Below are 15,429 nucleotides of genomic sequence, written 5' to 3'. Positions count from 1 at the left end.
GGAAAAAGAAAGGAGTGAGGTCAGGGGGTTTTTTCTTTTCGGGAAGGCCAAGCCAAGCCAGCCAGGAGTCTCCGGGAGTGCCGGGCTGGCATCATCACCAGATTCCCGTAAAAGCCCTGCTACAGCTGGCAGCTGACACAGGTAGACAAGTTTATCTACTTTATTATCTCACTGCCCACCCCAAAATACTACACCGTCGAGCAGAGACACCTGAAATGCCTCTGGCGTCCCAGGTTTTCCTTCCGGCAGGATGGCCCTTTCCATCTGTGCGCAGCGTAACTCATCGCCGAGCCCCAGCGGGGCTGAACCTGCAGCCGCCGAAGCCTGATCTCGCAGCCGGGATCTCTGCGCCTGGGATGGCAGCAGGCTTTCACGCGACTCTACAAAGCAAAAAATGCGCCTGGGAGACAAAGGCTGTTGCTTGTGTGTTTAATAAACACTGCTCCATCCATAATTCACACGCGGAAATACTGCTTTTCATCTATTAAAGCAGGCTCTCCCGACATCTGTACTCCTCTGCTTTATGTAGCGGCAGAAGCATCATGGCATTACGGGGTCGAATTCCCTTAACACACCTGCAGCAGCCTCAGCTGTTTCAGCACTCACGTTATGACATGAATCACTCCACAAGCCTGCACCTAATTATCAGACTGTCTATTTTGATATATTTTATCTTTTATATACAATGCCAAAGAAGTTCTTTAAAATACGTTCCAACTACTCTTTCATTTAAAAAAAAAAAAAAATTGCTTTCTTGTCTGGGACTTAAGTTCTGAGTAAGCAGGAGTAAGTGGACCAGATTATTTAAAAATAAGGCGTGCTAGTAACTACAGGACTGGCTTAAAGAGCTTAATTCTGCCAGACAGGGTCAAGCAGCATCAAATCCTGATTTCTCCGTAAGATCTTTTAAATATCCCCAGTAAAGCCAGCACGTAACCTTTTCACATGAAGTGCTTTCACAGCACACCAGATCAGCCTGATGTAGTGATCATACAAGGAGCAAAGCAGACAGACACTTGTTTCTGGGAAGCACCAAGATACTAAAAAAAGCAGCCTTTTTATTGCTGATTTGAAATCAAAGTGATTACTGAGGCCTCTGCAACTTCCAGCGCAAGACTTACTGCACACAAGGGAGTTCATTTTGAGAAGGCAAACAAGCAGCAGGTCACCACAGAGTTAACTCAATAAAATAATAATTTCTACTTGGATAAACTGACCTAGTTTTCCCAGACTTCTCTATGAAAACAAAGGATGCAACTTGGACGTGAGATGACGTCTGAAAGGGAAGCCAAGGGCTGGGGTGAGGCATCTGAATTCAACACGCAGCTGGGCCTTACTTAAATGAGGGTGGTGGTCCCCAGTTGACATTACAAACAACTACCCAGCATAGGATTAACTGGCATTACTAGAGATTTCTACCCCCATCTTATCTCATTGATGCCGATGACAAATCTTTCATGTCCTTCAACAGGGACTGGGCCCTGAACTCATCATATATAGGTTTGGTACCTCCTTCCAGCTAGGATGGTCTTCTCCAAGACTGTGGCAAGCGCCTGATGCAAGAAGCACTTACAAAAGGCTTTTTATGAGGTTCTCAGGATATTGTTCCTGGGCTACAACCCCCATGAGAAGCACTGGCTGAAAACTCAGATTTCCGAAAGCAGAGCTTTATTCAGTTCCTGAAAGAACCTCCCCAACCAGCTGCAGGACTGCCCCACCAGCCCCAGGCTGTGCAGCAGACACGGCGCACACAAGTCTGCCGGGGCCTGGGACACACAGCGTGGAGGGCAGGAACTGACAAGGATCCCTCCTGGCCCCCTTTGTAACTCATCCCGAGACTGTGCAAATCTGAACACAACACGATGCTGACAACTGGGCATTTTGGGATTCAACCCAGCGTTATTTTCCAGCGAAGCTCTGTTGTGCTGCAACACCTCTAACCAGTGCAAGTTAAACAATTTGCCCAGAGAAAATGTTCACTGAAGGGGAAACATAAAAGTATGCACAGAAAGAGGCCTGACTCCCCCTCTTTTCTAATCCATCACAGAGCATTAGAGATTAAATACTCATTAAAAAATATATATAATAACCTGTTAGGACAGGATATCTAGTGATTCCTCTTAATTGCCTTATTCTTCCCACATCCTGATTTCCAGAGAATATTTTAAAATGTTCCTCCTCCATTACTGCAAGGCCCATTAACCACAGGGTTATCCTCCCACCTCACTCCCCCCAGCCACGAAAGCAGACCCCAAAACACATGGGGCTTAATATTGCATACCCTGTGGGAGGCAGCTGATGTGCCGGTATGGTTTTATATACTTTTACGCCTTGCCATGCTTAAAACTCTAGTGCGAAAAATGTTCATAATAAACATGTGCATAGCTGTAACTGACTTAGAAAACAACTGGAAAAGTTGCCAAGAAAAGGCTTTGACGTTCTCTTTAGGACAAGCAGCACTTAAGCTTTCTGCAGAATTAAAGGAACAAAATATTTCTTCTTATGTGTACTTTTTCACTCTGTTATGGGAGAGGGTTGAACACAATGGGGTTTCTTTAGCTTAGTATCAACCATCTTCTTGCCTTTGTTCTTTTTTATTATGCTCAGTCTTTTCAGCTTAAAATTGTTTTCTGTGTGTTCTGATTTAGCAGCAGTGTTCACCTGAAGAGGCAATCAAAGAGAAAAAAAAAGTATGCACCGAGCTTCTCCTCCAAATTACAAGAAGGGGCAAATTGAGCACCCTTCTTGTAGAAGGAGGCTGTCAAAAGCCTCTTATGAACTAACAGTTCTCCATGTCACTTGTAACAGGGATCTGGACTGCACGGGTCTGATTCCTGAGGTTCTCAATGGGATAACCAGACGGCATGGCGCTATATGTGTGGACTACGAGACCAAATACACACTGAACTCTGAACTTCCACATCCATCTTTATGAGACATTAATTTGAAGCACAAGAGCCCTGGCTTGCTCCCTGCCCAACAAAGACAGACCAGTATGGCCAGAGAGTAACTCAAGCTTCACTAATCCTAATGCTCCATCTTCCAGTATCAATGATTCTTCTGGATCAGAAAAAAACCCCACTTTGATAAAGTTTCAGAAGTGACAGTTTTTTGAGCAGTTCTTCTCCACTGTCTCTCCACTAGAATCAAAATAAATCATGCCATGGGTCACCCAGAAGTGCTATGGCAAGTGAAACAGGGGGAAGACAGTCCCTGTACGTAAGGAGCAGCTCACGCAGCAACGGTGCAGTAAGGGATGCTGAGCACGCAAGGTGCAGCAGCTCATCACATAAGGACCTTCATTTACTGCAGATTTGTCTTCTTGGGCTGATGCCTCCTCTACCGATGCCCCTAGGTTAGAAAATAGCTAAAGCCTGTGCTTATACCAAATTTTTAAAAGGTAAAAAATACATCTCAATCTTTACTCTGCCACGGGGACATCCTCTAAAAGTACACAACATAAGAAAGCAAGTAAAAGTACTATGCTTCACAAGAGCACACGTAACTCGTGGATTCTTTGAAAAGTAATACTACTCCCCATAAACTCCTGCAATTCCTGGCAATTTCCATTTTTTCCACCTCTCTTACATTGTGTTACTATTTCCGTAATGCAAACTGTAATCAGCTAGTTGGGAGTCAGAATCATAGAACAAAAACCAGAAGAACAGAATAAAACCAAAGAAACCAGAACTTTTTTTCAGGAGAGATGGGAAGAAGCAAAGGATTTGCAGCAGCACCCATTCCACCAGGGCTGACTGACAGCGGGAAACCTGCTAACGATGGAAATAGGAGAAGATGGAGCAGGTGAAAAAGGTGAATCTAGATCAACTGGTGGATCAAGGAACGACGACCTCTCCCGCTCCTTCAACCGCGCGGTGATGTCTTCACCAAAACTATGTGCTGCTGCCAAGGGAGTAAAGCACATCTCCCCGCCAGAGAGGCAGCCACCCGGCACCCCTGAGCCATCTGAGGAATTGCACGTGTGCCCGCTGCTGAAGGAGGGAGTGCGGTGATGCCTGCAGCATTTTTAAAAAGCTTTCCCTTATCTTCCAGTATCATTCCATTTAGTATTCCTGTTTGTGATGTTTTAATCCACCCTCACTGCAAAGTTTTCCTATTTAATTCAATGCAGTCTTCCCAGGCTCTCAAGTTTTATGGTTCAGAGTTCCCCAGGTTTAAATACATCGAGTTCTGCCTCCAAGAAAAGACTGATGGTGGAGCATCGACCTACTTAACATGGGAAAAAACAATCCCAAATGCAAAATGCATGATGCAACCTGCTGGTAATCCCTCTTCCCACACGTTTAAAGACGAAAAATGTTTAAAAATATAATGCATTGAAAATGATACAAACGTAATACGCTTTGTTAGTCTGTCATTTTAAATGGTTTGTAAAGTCTTCCCTCAGAGGACTGGACTTAAATCATTCATTAACTTGAAGCCGATTGCCTTGTCCTGGGAAGGGGGAAGAACATGGATTTCTCAGATGTAACCCAATTTCCTAACAGAAACAAAAACAACCTGATGAAATTCTGTTACCAAAACCATCTATCATACCCCAAGCAGAAGCGTAAATAAACTAATTACAAAATGAGCTCCGTCAGCAAAATCTAACTTTATGGGGAGTTTTTAAATTAACATTTCACTTGCTTAAAAGTTTAAAAAAAGAAAGAAAGAAAGTAAGAAAAGAAAAGTAGGTCAGCATGTTTCCCCAGCATGTCTTTCTGACTCCATTAAAACTGTCTGTCAGATGACTAACCATGCCTGTAATCCAACTAAAAGCATGTTTGCTTTCTGTTGCACTTTTTGCCAGGGGAAAGGAAGAATTCCACTTAGCTTTAACTCTCAAAATTCAGGTAAATGTCTCCAAAAGTCAGACAATTTCCTCATATTTACTCATCAAATCTGTTTATATCGACAATAAGCAACCGGTTATGGATGCATGGCGCTGAGAAATGATCCTGCAGCTGATTAAATGCTTATCAGCCACAGGCACCGCCTGTAGGGCTTTAAGCTACTACTTGTTAAAGTCAGTTTCAGAGCTGCCGTCTGATTGACAGACTTTTCTTAAGACTTAGATTTAAAAATTTAAGAGCTTTCAGAAACATGCAAGCATGCCAACAAGTACCGAAATACTTCTGTTCACTTTGGGTCAAAGGAAATTAAAAATCCCAATGCCCTACAACCTTTCTTTTTCCTTTTGTTAGTATTAAGCGGAGAGCGTTATTTAACATAGGATAGAAAGGGTGTTATTTGTACCGCTTGTATGCCATCTAACTTTAAAAAAATCCTGTACACTTTCCACGCAAGAGCTGAGGAACTGGAGATTAACTGTTCCGATGTATTTTAAATTGAGCATGTGATACCAAGTCAAACTGAAAACAAATTGAGGCTATTTTTAGAGCAGAGTCCTAGGGCCAGCATCCCAGCAGGAGGAGCTGCAACGTGTCAGCCGGCTTATCGCAGGCACGGCAATGGAAAACTCCCTCTGCTATAACAATTCATAGAGCGGATGAAAGCAAGCCGTAGGAGCCTGACAGCAGCAGAGGGAAATCCATGGCCTCATCTACTTATGTAGAGATCTTCCTAAACCGTCTTTGAGAGCTTACTGGTTTCCGAGTGCCTGCTTTTTATCTTCCACGCCATCAGCACAGGAGTTGCTCTCCACAGAGAGGCCACCACGGGCTTTGCTCCTTTGCCTTCTGCAGAGGCACCTATCCTACCCGAGAACATCTCCAGTAAAGCGATCGCCAGGAAAACGAAGAAGTAAGTTTGCAGACATAAACCGTCAGGAAGTTGTATGCATTCTCACATATGTTTCTTCTAAGGGGAAGGACCAAATACGTGTCTCCTCTGATAGAGTCCTTCAGGCACATTCGGGTTGCTGCAGTTCAGACTTCCCAGAACTCTTGGGAACAATTTACTGCATTTCTCATGAACCTTGGCTACTGTAGATAACATTTTCAGGTTGGCCTGACAACCAAATAAGCCATGTTTAGCTTCAAGGCCCAGGACATTGGCAATTTGCTCGTTCCCAGACTGATATTTATCTCATCGACATTTCTCCATCCTTCAAATTCAACATCCAAAAATAAAAAAAGCATTCAAAGGGAGAAAAAGAGATAGCGGAGAAACCACAAGGTGCCAGTATAGAAAGCACAACCCACACAGCGCAACTGCAATTAGGAGAAAGAGAGGCATCAAAGATGCCCTGTGCCCCCGAACAAGAAAATGATCCGAATGAGGAATACGGAGCAGTGAACTGAGTGCATAAAGGAAGAATGGAAGCTCTGAAACAAAGCTTTTGAGGTCATGGGATTGGGGTCTCAGCAGTTATGTCTGCATGACCAAGCAAGCGTGGCCTCAGCCCTGTGCTTCAGAGCGCGTGGACCGGGGCAGGGACAGGCTACCTCCAGATTTCCCATCTGCTCTTACAGCAGCATTGCCCAGCACAGCGCAAGGCAGAAAGGATAACCCAGGGTTTTTCCTGCCATGAAAGCAGTTGGGATACTAAACTCAAGAAGAGGCAAAGGCCACCTGCAATGCCAACACAAATACATGGAGCCAGTGTTTTCATATGTATGATCCAAAATAATGCTGTAACTCCCCCCACAGACACCCCAAAAACAAAGTGGCGGATAAGAAATTACAGAAAAATTACACAGAAACAACCAGATCCACACAAGAAGTGGCTTTGTAAGAGATATTCACCCTCAATGCCTTTTACTGGGAAACTGACTGAAGAAAGCACGTGATGATCCCTAAAAAACCCCAAAGGTGTGAAATGAAAAAAATGGGAAGTTCTGCCTCTGTCAGTGCCACTAACTCTCCTGACTGAAGAACTGGAGCTCTGGAGGAGGTGGCACAGGGCAGGGCCACCATAGAAACCTGAGCTGCTAGCATCAACAGGCAGGCATTAGCCACTCCATGGGCTCTGGCGAAATGTGCTACCTTAAAAGAAGAAAGGGTTCGATCAAGTCTGAGGACTTCGGTAGAGCCACTGAGCAGTAACACGTAATGCTCTGGAGTGTGCTGTGGGTCTAAATAGAAATTAAGATTGTATGTGCATTACACTTTTCACTGGGTCTAGTTATCTCTAAGTTTCACCTGTAACAAAAAAGTTACTTGTACAAGGACTCTGTGCCATTCAGCTGAATTTCTTCCCCAGGACAAGATCAAGAGGCGTTCAGAAAGTCCACTAATATCTCATTGACACTTTTTCCTTTCGTAAAGGACATCTCTTTCAGAGTACGGTCGGGTACTGCAGTACAAATGATTAGCATAATAACTTTAGAAGTGCCCCAACTTTAATAAAACACCTTGTTAAGCAAAAACGTAAGAAAGCCACACATTTACAGTTGCCAAGGACTAGGATTGATGGATGCAGACAAAGGCTGCGGAGAGCACACGAGCCCTGGTAACTTCTGCCAGGATCCGTGTTGTCATAGAGACAGCAGAGAGCGATGAAAAGTTCACCACGGTAGCTATACCTTAGTGAATAAGTCTTAATGTAACTTCCAGCTGAGGACATGTAATCAATCTCTGTATGAGCTTATTGAAGGAATTCCCTTTATGCTTACTCAGTCCTCAAGAGCCCAAAATGAGGGAAAAGGTTTTAAAATATATATATATATTTTACTACTTTTGAAGACAAGCCAAGGCCTAGTGCTTCTTTTGGATAAAAGTGGGGAGGAGAGATAACTGGGTTTTTTGAACAAGAAATGATGTAAAACATGAAAAACTTGATAAAGACATTAAAAAAAAAAAGATGGAAAAAATAATTCTAGGGCAGGCTGGCAAGATGGGCCCTGTTCAGCCATGTCTCCCCCCTCCTCTAGACACTTCTCCCACGGAGGTGGCCGCAGCCCTGGCATCTCACTGCTGCTCTTCTCCCATCTGCTTCAATCACCTCATTCCCTCTGACACTGCAAAACACAGGACGTTCCCAGCCCTCTCTTCCCTCTCTGTGCCTTTCTCCTGGCATCTTCCTCCCCAGTGGCATTCGACCCCTGTTTTATCTTCCTGCAGGGCAGCAGCACCCCCTGACCCTCTCCGCGTCCCTGCTCTGGGCTCCGTCCCACCACTTGGGAGGTACGGGATGCTGGAGCCAACAACAAGCAGCACAGAAACAGTGCCAGGGATTGTTTATTGGCTGGGGTCTTCAATTCTTAGTTTACACAATTATGGGTTTTCTATGCAAGAAAGGGGGGGGGGGGGAAGGCATCACCAGCGTGTTTATGGTTTAAAGTTACAGCTATTTGTGTAATGCCTGAAAGGCAATGAACAGAAGAAAAAGCAAACCTTAGGATGCTAGTCATACTTTCCCCTAACATTTTAGGATATAAAGATCAGACTAATTACCAAACAATCTTGAGTTGAGCAGGGTTCACTAATCACACTTTGCTTGAGGAATTAGGAGAGAATTTACTTAGCTGCATCATGAAAGGTGCCAATAAATTGTTCAGCTGGAGAGTTAACATAATAAAAAAAATCATTTTTTATGTTATTTTCTTTAGCAGTTTATTAATTGCTGCCTCAAATACTTTTCTGAAACACAACGAGCTGCAAATGAATTCATGGGCTATTAATCTGCTGTACATGGCACTGGAGGGAAAGCTCATTAGGTGAGTTGATGCAATTACTGCTATTACATAACCATCTTCACAGAACATAGAGTAAATTATGAATAATAACATTCAATCTAAGTTGCTCCTTTAAACATTAAAGCTGGCAAGTGAAAGCCATGCAAAATCAGGGGGAAAGGCTGAAACACAAAAGAGGCAGACCCCAAAAGGAGAAAAGAAAAGCCAATCTGCTTCTTCTGATCACTTCAAACCGATGTGAAAAGCAAGAGATGTTTGTTTAACCATGGGAAACAATGTGCAACAAGTAGAACTCAGCTCCCTACAAGAGAATTTTAATTGTATATAAATCATTTTCAGCCACCCAGCATAACAAAGTGTGCATTATCTCTGGCAGAGGACAGACCAACACTAGAGCACTGTGGTTTTTGTAGCAGGAAGACCCTTCATGTTGGCTTTGCTCTCTTCTTAAAAAAAAACCTCACCATCAGTGATACTGAGCACTTGGCATTAACTTTTAAAAGTTCCCAATTTGTCAGCCTGAAAAAATAAGTACAAGCATTTATGTCTGATCAGCAATTGAAAAAAACCCCAACCTTAACGAACAAAATGAAAAAAATCTGCGATCTATAAGGCTTGATCACCGTTTCCCCACTATCGATATACTCAAATTCTTAATTTCATTGGTATTTTCACAGTTTACATCTTCCACCTTCAACGCACTTACAATACAAGGTCTCCCAGCCCCTGTAAAAAGACTCATAATTTTCACCTCTCAAGATAGGAACACTTGTCTAATCGGCTTGTAGTGTTTAGAGAGAAGAATTAGTCCCAGAACAGAATTGAGGGTTTTGTGATTTCCACTCTGATATTTAGCTCGTGCCTCTCGAGGAGGCAAGGCGAGTCAGGAGTCAGCAGGCGAGGCAACCATGCTGGAATTTTTGAACAAGCCCCCAGCCACTATGTGGTATTTAGGCATCTAGTTAAAAATCTAGCCCGTAGCAAAGCAGAAGCAGTTGTTAAATCCCGTGCTTACTGCTGGCTAAACAGAACAAACCCCACTTTAGTTCTCAGTAAAAGCGTCTAAACAAAGATTTCACGCATTCTAATTAATTCACTTTAAAATTACATCAGTGGAATCTGCATGAACTTCTCAAATGTGACTACTTAGACTAGCTCTCCCTTATCAGTCATTGGAGATGGAATTGCACTTCACTAAGGGGTCTGAAAGAAAATGAAACAGGAATATAAAATAAAAAAAATACAAACATGACAGTTCTTCAAGTTGATGCTTTCTGGTTGCCAATTTAAACCAGAATTAAAATAAGTGAATCAATTCATTTTGTTGTTCAGCAGCAGAATGTAATCATATGTTTCGAGAAGCATGAACATTTAAATATTATAAGACTTTGAAGTCTGTGACAAAGAGTAACAGACATTTCTGAGCAAGTTTAAAAAAAAAAACAAATATGGAGCACAAAAACTGGATTCTCTCCACTTCATGGTAATTCCCCTGCATTCCCTCCCTTCCTCCTTCCCTCCCTCCAGGGAGGTTAATTGTAAGCAGATTTACAAATCTGGACATTGCTTCAGTGCACTGAAGCAATCTGGAACAATAATTCTGTGCCTTTATAAACATAATTTTGCTCTATTAGAGCTCACTGCAGACAAGGTTCATGCCAGTACGGAGGGCTTCTCTGCATCACACGCTGGTGCGTGGGCTGGGTGTGTGTCTGAGGGGGACCCCGCGAGATTATCCAGCACAGTGACAATCCTTGCAGCCTGCAAATTTTGTAAAAGAGGATGGAAGTGGAAGAGCTGCTGGGCTAAGCTGAGCAGTGGTGGCAGAAGGAAGCTCCATTTTCTTCCTCCTGGTACCCTCCAATAAATCCATTTTAGGTTTTCGTTAAGGGCAGGCTTCACCTTACAAAGCCTATGTTCCAGCATCCTGCTTGAAAGAGTCCATTATTGTTGGAGAGTTTTGCCCAGCTTCCCGCGTGTTCCCTTAATTGCGGGAGGCAGTGCCGTACGCATGACCCCTCGCCCGCTCCTGAGGACCGAGGTCCCTGCATCCAGGCAACAGTGTGCTGCTTGCTGACACCTGGGGTCAGGCCAAGGATGGTGCTTCAACATCAGCTTAGAGATCACGTAATAGAAGGGCAAAGGTTAGTTTCCTAAGGCTCTCCATCACATAATGAGCCACTGTCAGCCTTAGTAGCCTTCTCACTTCCACGGCAGCAAAAAAAAAAACAAAACCCAAATCCTGTGTGATCACCCTTTGTCTCCACAAGTTAATTGAAAAAATTAACAGGCTGGAAGGGTAAGAAGGATAGAAACGGTTTGGAGTGGGGATCAGAGCCCCAGCTGCACCTACACGCTCCTGAGCACCTACGTATGGACTGATGTGGGACAGGCATACAGCAAACCCCAAACCTGATGTGCTGCCGGTCGAGGGGCTGGCTCCGGGCTGGTACCACCAAGAGCGGCAGCTTGGGTTGCAGGGACACAAGCTCAGCAGTTCCTGAAGGAAGAGGAATCAGATGAAAGGCGGCAGGGCTTTATTTCAAGCTGTGTTTTGCCCTGCTGTAGGATGATAAGACAGTCATCGCTAAGCCGTGTCCCCTCACACCCTTTGTCTTGTCTATTTGGAGCACAAACTTTTTGCAACAGCGGCTGCACAATGAAAGACTGTCAGGTCCCTACACTAGTGGGATCCAGTTTCAGCGGGTCCTGCAGATATTATCACAAGGCAAATAGCTCCACTCCTGCCCTGGAGGCAGTCTTGTTATTGACCTCTCCTGATCAGATCTGGGGACTAACATGGAGTCTAAGATAACTTTTTTTCCCCTACACGAACAAAACAACCCATAAAGAAATGCAAATTTGGTGCATTCCTTCATCATCTCACCTCATTCTCTAAACTGAAGATAAAAGCATAGAAGAAACACTGGGGTACCTCTTCTCTTCCAAAACACTGTTACCTCCATTCTTAAAACCTTACTTATCACACTGGCTGGGCAGCCAGTTCTCATCTCGGATGTTTGGATGTTTGCGTGTAACGCTCATTAAACTCAGAAGGAGTCGCATATGCAAGTACTTTTGCATGCCCTTTAGAGGCAGAACAAATAAACACAGGACTGTAACATTTAAGCACAGATTATTCTGTATACTGAAATACCGCATTTACCCCTCCTTAGCTCCTGGGAACAGACCTTGGGGTTCCTATTTGCAGCTGCCCACCACAAGTACTTTCCCTGTTTGAGCACTGTAGGCTTGTTTCCCTATGAGATTCCTCTGATACTTTTTTCTGTCCTTTATTCATGGCTTTCACATTACAAGGTAACAGGACTGTGAGAAGACAGAAAACCAAAATGTGAATAAGGTGCTGGGGGAAAAGAAAAACCTCTGTTTGGTAAGAAAAAGCCCACTGACAAATGTGCCTTTATTTACACAAACTTCTAAAGAAACGGAGTTGAAACCTGGAGACATGTGTGAAAGAAGGTCAGATAAGAAAATAGTTTTTCAAATCTCTTAAGAGACGAAAAGCTCCTGTTTATGAAGGGATAACACGGAATCACTTCAGACTTAGTTCTTAAACCCAGAAGACAAGACACACTGTTTTCAAACTGATGACATTTAAAATAATTTCTCTATTCCTTTGCAAACACCTTCTACAGAAATGCAGCCAGAGGACATCCCTCACTTCTCCCCTCTGTTCCCCCTCCAACCTCCTATCCCCCTTTTTACTGCCCGTAGTGGTTTGAGATAAAGGCAACTGCCAAAGGGCAATTTTACTCAGTTCACCCAAAGAAATAGGCAGAGCAAAACCTTAGTTCTTGCTGGCAAAACTCCAGCGATCCTATGGGAGAAAACAATCCATCACCTGAAAGGCACCAAGTCTTTCTACTTTACCCTAAAAGCAACTCTGGTTAACATGTTAGAAATACTGCTGATATTTCCAAAACCTACTCTGATGTGACGTTACAGCATTTAATAAGATTACTACTTCACGTCAACAATAAAACCCTTACGAATTCAAGACCAAGAAGCCCTCAGGTGAGAAAAGTGTTTTCTCTCGTCTTCCAAACTGCATCGTGCTGTTTTTACCAAGGAGAAAACCTTCATGTGCACAGATATGTATGCGGTCAAATATCTATCAATAAAGTCCTCATTCATTCTTACATCTCTGTGCACCGTTTTATTTGGCCTGCCTTCTCCTTTACTCCCATCATGGTCTCCACAGTAAATCGATACATAAGTATAGGTAAGTGCACTTCAGGCACATAAGAAAACTAGAAAACCCAACAAGGACAGTGAAATCATGGAAATCCTAAGACTTCCTAGCTCCCCCAGTTGCTTGAAAATTGATGTCAGCCCTTTTCAATAACCACAGTTTCAGATTTCCAGGAAAAGGAGTTGGAAACACTGCAAAGTGGTCCTAAAGATGTATCTTATTCTTTCTCTGCTCCTTCTCTGAGAGGAAAGGGAAGGTGGGAGAGAGAAATAGGATGCAACCAGCAGGGACGAGTGTGACTTTGGGACCCCTTCGGCTCCTGCCCAAGTACGGAGAAAGGCACTACTGGAAAGTCCCACACAATTCAGAAAGGAGAAATGCTGAGGATGAGAACTGATTTAAGTCACAGTTCAGTTGTAAATGTATCATCAGTGTCATTTTTTTTTATTCTCTGGTCTTAAAAGTCTCTCCAAGGAACTCCTGTGGGTGAATTAAAGTAAAGAAGTGGTGTTGGGCAATTTTGCTCCCTCTCTTATGTCCACACTGCAAATTCCTAGTAGTGTTTATTATTGGAATTGACCTACTGAAATCGGTAACATCACTGATAAAGGTGAAAACTCTCAACAATCAAATCACTACACCAAAGACTTTTTTTGCTGCTGCAATCACTCCAATCAAAAATGAGAAAGTTTCAGAAGCATTACTCCATAGGGATTTGAGAATGGCTAAATTTTAGCTAAATTTTCATGCATGACAGGGATATCAATAAACTGGAAAAAGAGAAAAATCACAGATTTCCACCTAAATATTTTGAAATGTTAATTTAAAGGGCAAACCAGAGATTTCTAGAAAAGAAGGGAGAGGAAAATTCTTCGGGTTTTTTGTGCACTTGGCAGCACTTTTACACAGTCAGGTTTTCTGGCTTCGCAGGTTGAGAAGAGGATTTACCACCTTGTTTCACCTTTCGGGCAAGCTCCAAACACAGTAAGAACAGAAGACTCAAGGCTGTTGTACCATGAGTTTTGTAAAATGGCACAAACTGGCCCTATGACTAAAAGAAGAACCTCTGGCACAAGCACCTTCACTGGCACAAGGGTGAAGGTACAAGGAAGAAGGTGAAGGAAGGTGAAGGAAGAAGGCTGCTGCGTGCTGCGCCATGAGGAAGCCCTCACGAAATGACAGCCCAGGCTGACAACCAAGCCCAGCAAAGCCACCAGCCGGTCTGCAGGGCAGAGAGAGGACTGAAACCGAGCTTAAGAAGCCAGTGCTATTCCCCATGCGCCCTTGCCCCAAGAAGCCATTTCTAGAGCAGATGCTCTAGGATCCAATCTTGAAGCAAGTCTCTGTGGGTTTGTTCTTTTAGAAAACCTGGTGAAATTACCCATCTGGGCGTTCTCGCACCCACACAGGGTGACCACCCCACACAAGCAGTGTTGCACTAGAAGTTCTTAACTGAAGGCATTTAGACTGCAAAGTTAAGGACTCAGAAGCTCGCAATCTACAGGCCTGAAGTCGTGTACAAAATTCATACTCCTGTCTCTGCCTACAAATGCAGATACTGGCTTCGATCACATAACTGCACAATAGTTTTCTTCCTTGGGACTGCCACATAATCATAGGATATGATAAACAAAAAATTGTTTCTGAAGACAACTTACATTCTTTGGACATTCCCACTTCAAAGCACTTCTGTAGTCTGCAGTACTGGCAGCGATTTCTGGTAACTTTATTGATAACACAGTTTTTATCTCTGTGACATGTGTAAACCATGTTCTTCTGGATACTCCTGCGGAAAAAGCCCTGAAATCAAGAAAAAAAGAAATCAAATAAACTTTTGAGCTTCCCATAACCCTTAGAGACAGGCACTAACATTGCTTTAAAATAACAAAATAAATTCAAAGTTATGGCTGGAGTATGGCATCTTTAAAGACTCAGTCTTATTATAATTTAGTACTGTTTCTTGCAACATAAGACTCATCTCTTAAATAAAAACTAATTAAATAATGCAAACTAAGGCCAAAATAAACAAAACTAGAACCAGTAACAGCATTCAGGAAATGAGGTCCTAGATTTTACAAAAAAGCTCAAACAAAAATGGTTTGGGCTTACAGATGTAGTAATGAGTTGGATAAACAACAGTCTTCCTAACAGATCCGCTTGGAAGTCAACCACGCATCCAACAACCAACAGCCTCTCTCAGCCTAAAGGTCCCACTTATTTCTGTTACTGCGAAGATTCTCTAGTTTGAACGCTGCATGTAAAAAGAGAAATAATTTGAAACCCAGGTCACTTTGCTGCTGGAACTCCTACGGCAATTAATGAGGCTTCTGCAGGTGGAAGAGTTCCAGCATCAGGTTATTGAGTTGTGAACTTGTAAAAGTTCCCAATTACAGCACTTTTTTCTTATTCAGATACAGCTGTGAAAATAATCAAGTAATTACAATGATCTTGAACAGAAATTAAAGAAAACTAGAGGTCCGGTTTGTACCCAAGGAACACCATTTGACTGGATTCCTCCTTCGGGAAGTAAAAAAGAGAAAAACAGCCATAAATGGCAAGGTTACCTGGCACAGAAGAAAGGCAAAAACCAAGTTAATTTCTTTGTCTGCACTA

General features: G+C 43.1%; 1 protein-coding gene across 7 annotated transcripts in view; it reads right to left on the bottom strand.

Moving 5' to 3' along the window:
- RARB (retinoic acid receptor beta) overlaps positions 1-15,429 on the bottom strand; it is a 333,265-nt gene that overhangs the window by 33,578 nt on the left and 284,258 nt on the right. For all 7 annotated transcript variants that reach the window (XM_074575050.1, XM_074575051.1, XM_074575053.1 and 4 more), the window contains one exon: positions 14,475-14,616. In XM_074575050.1, the coding sequence (XP_074431151.1) occupies positions 14,475-14,616 (142 nt within the window). The remainder of the gene's footprint in view (positions 1-14,474; positions 14,617-15,429) is intronic.

Source organism: Larus michahellis, chromosome 2 (assembly GCF_964199755.1).
Source record: "Larus michahellis chromosome 2, bLarMic1.1, whole genome shotgun sequence".
NCBI classification, from domain to species: Eukaryota; Metazoa; Chordata; class Aves; order Charadriiformes; family Laridae; genus Larus; species Larus michahellis.
The sequence above is the reverse complement of the archived record's forward strand: the minus strand, read 5'-3'. Positions and strand labels throughout refer to the sequence as shown.